Source organism: Python bivittatus, unplaced genomic scaffold (genome assembly GCF_059951505.1).
Source record: "Python bivittatus isolate LINGU-HERP-01145 unplaced genomic scaffold, Pbiv_v1 ctg000020_np1212, whole genome shotgun sequence".
Taxonomy (NCBI): Eukaryota; Metazoa; Chordata; class Lepidosauria; order Squamata; family Pythonidae; genus Python; species Python bivittatus.
The window spans coordinates 3,763,440-3,769,439 of record NW_028277030.1 but is presented as its reverse complement, the minus strand read 5'-3'; the positions used below and the strand labels follow the sequence as shown (position 1 = coordinate 3,769,439).

Genomic DNA, 6,000 nt, shown 5'->3' with positions numbered 1-6,000 from the left:
CAAGGTCACCCAGCTGGCTTTGTGCCTAAGGTGGGACTAGAACTCACCGTCTCCTGGTTTCTAGCAGGAGTAGAACCACTACACCAAACTGGCGAATCAGATTTGATAGTCCAAGATCATTCCCATCTTCATGACTGCTTCTGTCTTATGCACTTAAACTCAGGGTGTGAATTCATTTAAATCCCAGCCTCTGACAGCAAGAACTGCTTTTAAAGTCCCCAACTAATTACGGAGGATAAACAGAAACATTATCACATAGCAAACACCTATTATTTATTAATAAATTAGTACACCAGAAGGCAAGGGGTCTTCTCTCCCCCCCCCCAAATTATTCTCTCCTTCCATCACCTCTCATCATGTTGTCATCTTGCAATATCATTTCTTAAATAAGCATGATTGTAGATTGGTTTATTCTTGGAGCATAGTAGATGCAAATATAGCAGAGGCAGGATTTTTCACAATGCAGCATTTTTAATAAAAAGTGAAGTGTATTTGGGGATGGGGGAAAATTTCAACGACCATGTGAAGGCCTTGAAATATACCTATTGGCCACATCTGTATAAAAAACCCACAAAAGGACAATTCTGAAGCACATATCAATAAATCTTATAGAATGAGAAATGTGGCACCACCAGGGTTCTCCTTTACTTTCCAGAGTCCAGCTCCAGGCGCTACTCCAGAATGACCAAGCCTGCTGAGATCCTACAGGAGCAAGGCAACATATTTCCCTTAAGTCAAGCAAACAGAATTACATTCAGCTGCAGGCCAATGTCTCATTGTCTGGAAGGCTGAAGAAGTTACATTTGAAATGTTTCAGCATTCTAGTTTCAGAGGAGCACAAGTCACTAATCATTATCTGTTTGTCCATGTGAAAAACCATACAATAAATAGCTGTGCTAGTAAAATATCAGTGAATGTGCATCGTTCAACAGTAGTTTTTTAAAGTCATCTTGAGAAAAAGCAGATCAAACTAACAATGAATAGAGCAGAGAAGAAGAATTTAAAATACCTGAAATGGGGGGGGGGGGACAAATTGGCATAAAAAAACCCCAAAAGGGTTCTGAAAAGGTTAAAAGGATTAAAATGCAAGTCCAAATCCAACAAGTAAATTATGAACATATAATCCATGGTTTTTAAGTGGCTACAATTATAGCTCTGAATGAAAAATTAAAATGTTGTAATGGAAGAGGGCAAAACAAGATATTTTAATTCAGATCATAAACATGAGAGCATGCAAACATGTGCCACTCTCTCAGAAGACAAAAAAAAAAAAAAAAAGGAAAACTTAGAAGAAAATACTGGCCACAACTTCTACAAAATATCCTGCCTGTGTCTTATCTTTAACAAGTGCCAAGCGCGTACAAGCAGCAGCCAGCATGTAGGTGAAGAGGGCCTCTGGTGACACATGTCTAAAGCAGATCGGGCAGGTGGCTATAGACTGAATCCAGAAGGGTCTGACTTGCTTCCTGGCTCTTGACACCAGCAATTTCAAAAAGCCTATCCAGCTTGTCCTCTGCCTGTGGAATCTCCTCAATAGCGTGCAGCTCCTCGGGGTTTAGAAGGTGAAGCATGTCATCAAAGATGGGCTGCAGGTCACAAGGGTCCAGGCGCACCTGGCGCAGCACCGTATCTTTCTTTTCTAATAAAAGAGAAGATAGACTGGCTGTTAATCACGGACTTGCAAGAAGTGAAGTGCCCCAAGCTGTGTTATCATTCAGTAGGCTTGGCAGCCTTTTCAGTGCTGCAGTTCTGGCTCAGACACTGAGTTCCCCAAAGTTGCTTACAGACTGGCCTGCTCCCATAGTCCACGCCACAGTCTGAGACCATCAATGGGGTACTTTGGGTACAGGTCCTGCCACAAATACCTTGGATATCAATGATTAATGCTGCTTTCTTCAGGGCAGGATCTGTATTATGGAACAAACTGCCACCAAAGTTGAACCCATCCCCGTTCTTGAGCACAAAATCTTTGGTCTTTTATAGTATTTTATATTTTATTTTTTTATATAGCTTTTAGTAGGATTATTATTTTTGTAACATTTTTGCAACTGCCCAGAATCATTAAAACTGGGGCGGGGGGGGGGAGAGAGAGAGAGAGACTGACTGACTTAATGACTCACAATTCACAATGAGTTGAGAGACTAACAACTCATAAGATACTGTATGCAACAACTGACTCCTAACAGAAGAAAGCCTAAATATGGAGTAATGAAATGAGATAATATGGGTCACTGAAATATGCTTTCCTCCATATTCAAAAACTATGAGATAACAACTTATTTTGTACATTGCTTTTTTCCTACTGTCATAGCATAAACTGCAATTTATTCTTTTACTGCTTGGGCTATGAATATGTTGCTCAGAGAGAAAGCAGTAATATTATCCTACCACTGTGATCCAGGAATAATATGACTTGATCCTCAGACTTTACACAGCAGATGAACAATGATTATGCTCACACAGTGCATGTATAGTTGCCAAATTAGCAGCAGCAGCAGCCCCACCCCTCCTTCTAATATAGTTTAAGCCATAAAGAACCAATTGTATAATAATGGATGACTTGGTGTAATGGATGGCATGAGTGGGGAAGATTCTGGAATGGAAGTTCAAGGTTGTCAGGAGGGGGGACAGGCATTCCAGAGCAAGCACCTCCTCAGCCCACAACAAGAGTGTGGGAAGATGAAGAGGATGAGGCTGGCCCCTCCCTAGAGTCCCACAGGGTATATCCACTAGCTGCTTTAGCATAGATTTAGTCTGTCTATTAGGTGCAAGCTAATAAAGGAACTGAACTGTACTGGATTGCCTCGATGTTGTTCTTGGGCTGAACCTGACAGTTGGGCTCAGAAGTCTCAGATACAACTTCCTTCATCTTAATAGATGACCTAAGTGTAATCACTGTATCACTTTAAAAAGAATACAGTAATACCTCGGTTCACGAATGCTTCTGTTCACGAACAATTCGGTTCATGAACAGCACTGTTTGCAAAATTTTGCTTCCATTCGCGAACTCCACATTGGGTGATGAACATGACCCATGGCCATTTTCCCCGCTGTGACACGTCGTGGCTTCCTGTAGGGAGGGGGACTCTCCCTCCAAACAATAACCACCTCCCCACCCTCCTTCCTGTCCTCCACGCCAGAAGTCGCCTCAAGCAAGGTTAGCATTCCCTCTCTTCGTACTGTACTGTACTGTACTTTGTTTCATATTTTTGTGGTTTTAAAAAAAATACATATGATTCAGAACGGATTAACCATATTTACATTGAACCTTATGGGAAAACTTGATTTGGTTGACAACCAAAATCGGTTGGCGACCACATTCGTAGCGGTCAGAACGGATTAACCGTATTTACGTTGAACCTTATGGGAAAATTTGATTCGGTTCACAACCAATTCGGTTCGCAACCAGAGTCGTGGAACGAATTAAGTTCGTGAACCGAGGTACCACTAAATAGTGGCTAAATTCATGCATACAGGTACTCCTCGCTGAACAACCACTTCGTAACTTCAAAGTTACAATGGCGCTGAACAAGGGGGACTTAAGACTGTTCCTTGTAGTTGCGGCCTTTGCAGCATCCCTGCAGTCATGGGATCACAATCTGGCTGCTTGGCAACCAGTTTACAATTACAACAGTCACAGCATCCCTCAGTCATGTGATCACCATTTGCGACCTTCACTACTGACTTCTGACAAAGTCAATAGGGAAGCCAGCAGGAAGTTGCAAATGGTGCTCACGTGACCGTGGGACACTGCAACTGTGTGGTATTTGGCTAACAACAGCAACTGGGACTGCCACAACTACCGTCGTAAGTCGACAGAGTCATGTGACATTGCGCTTTACAACCGTGTCACTTAGCGACAGATTTTCCGGTCCGAGTTACCTGTAATGCTAAACCAAGATTTTAAATAATGGATTGTTGACAAAGGATGACAAAGGATACTGGGTAGACTCAGGCATCATATTAAGCCAAAAACAATTACTTATATAATTTTCCATATGTGTAGCCTAAGTGCTTAAAACATCTACACTGCACTTTGCAGGGCAAAACTGAAGTCTGCATTCTGAATATGTCCTGACTGTTCCCTTTATATCTGACTCAGAATGAAATTAAAAAATGGCCCCATGAACAACTGAGGTTTCAGACTGGCAGAGTTCAGTACCTTTGGTAATAAAAGAGCCTGTTCGGCTAAGAGCAGAAGAACCACTGGAGGTGGAATCGCAGCGAAGAAGAGGTTCGGACTCATCCACAAAGAAGCACTTGTTCTTTTCCAAGGGAGACGGTTCCACAGGGATTAGGGTTGCCTCTGGCTTTGGATTTGGGCTGGGAGTGGAGCTGAGAAGTCCAGAATTTACCGGAAGAACCAGCTTGTCAGCTTCAAGCTGAAACAGGAAGAAATATGGAAAAAATTATACACCAGCATCCTGGGACAAGTTGGGCCAATCCACTTTCACCAGGACATACAGCCTCCTTCAGAAAAGTATGAGATGACAACAAGTTAATTTTGTCAGGCCAAGAAATTTCCCTCCTCACTACCCCAATTCGCTGGTCTAAACACACTGGTCTGAGCGTAGTAAAGCTGAATGGTTTGAAATTAAGGACAGACAAAAAGAAATGCTACTTCATAGAGCATGCCACAAAACTATGAAATTCATTGCCAAAAATGTAGTGATAGACACCACCTGGATAACTTTAAAGGGAGAGTAAATAAATCCATACATATGGTTAGATAAAGAATGCCGGTGTGATCTAGTAGTCAAGCTGTTGGACTGTGGAGACCTGGTTTAAGTTTCCCCTTAGCTTTGGAAACCCACTGGGTGACTCTGGCCAGTCACTCTCAGCCCAACCCATTTCACAGGGTTGTTTCTATAGGGTATAACAAAAGGGAAGTAACTGTCATGACCTCCTGGAGGGAAGGGGAATATAAATTTAACAAACAAACAAGGCTACTAGTTATGATATCTAGTACTGGAGGCAATAGGCTTCCCAGTGCCAACTGCTGAGGAGCTGAAGAAGAGAATGCTCTTGCTTTCATATCCAGTTTATAGGGTCACAGGAGCAACTGGTTTGCCACAAAGGAAGCTGAATGTTTTGGTCTGGACAAACAAGAGACCATTGTTCTGGACCAGCAGAACTTGTCTTAGACAAAGAAGCTCCTCAGATTTATCAATTGACTTGATTTTGTGAGGACAGGCAAGAACATAATATACAAACACAGATAAATTCACTAAGGTCTTTACATAATCATTATTTTACTTACACAAAATAGCTGAAAGTGCCTATTTTGAATTCCTGTCTAGTACATTCTATACTTCCTCAAATATACACAGTTACACAACTGATCTGAACTAAAGTACTAAATCTGCTGGAGAAGGAAGGCGTCTCTCTTGACATGAGACTCTGGCCTGGTAGACGGAGGTAGTAGCAGCAGGCTGTGTGTCCTATCTCTCCCTGGTGGGAAGGAGCTGCTCTGCCTCCTGAGAAGCACAGGCACCTGCTGCCGGTGCTCCTAAAAGACAGGTGAGGAACAACCCAAGCATGCTTTGTTCACTCGGTGCTAAAGCCCAAATCCATAAATGGGTCATAACAACTTCCCATTTATTTCTGTCTCCTCTTTTCTAAATTTCTTTCTTTCATTTGAAAGAGCAAAACTTCACACTAGTGTAGTCTGACAAATGCCATGCTTGACTGAAATTAAATATGGGCCTCAGATTGCTCCCTGTTTTGAGGCCCTGCGAGCCCCTCCCAGTCACAATTGCCAAATGCCAGGTTGAGGAGAAACAGAAAAAATGGTTATGTAAACTCTAATTAAAAAACAAAACAAAACCTGTGACAAACCAAAGAGAAAAATAAAAAGCCAAACACAACTCTTCTGCAAAGACACAGAGGTGAACCAAGAACATTTGCCACAATGGTCAGAAGATAATCCTACACCAGTCATCATTACCCAGTAGGAACCTTGTGAGGATAAAAGAGGAGTGGTGAAACTCATGTGCACGA

At 42.2% G+C, this 6,000-nt stretch overlaps 1 protein-coding gene across 1 annotated transcript in view; it reads right to left on the bottom strand.

Moving 5' to 3' along the window:
- Nucleotides 1–391: 391 nt before the first annotated feature.
- Nucleotides 392–6,000, bottom strand: part of TNFRSF21 (TNF receptor superfamily member 21) — a 42,983-nt gene continuing 37,374 nt past the window's right edge. Inside the window, exons 5-6 of the mRNA XM_088133591.1 lie at nucleotides 4,163–4,382; nucleotides 392–1,639 (exon numbers count right to left, since the gene is read on the bottom strand). Of these exons, the coding sequence (XP_087989717.1) occupies nucleotides 1,410–1,639; nucleotides 4,163–4,382 (450 nt within the window). The 3' untranslated portion in view covers nucleotides 392–1,409. The remainder of the gene's footprint in view (nucleotides 1,640–4,162; nucleotides 4,383–6,000) is intronic.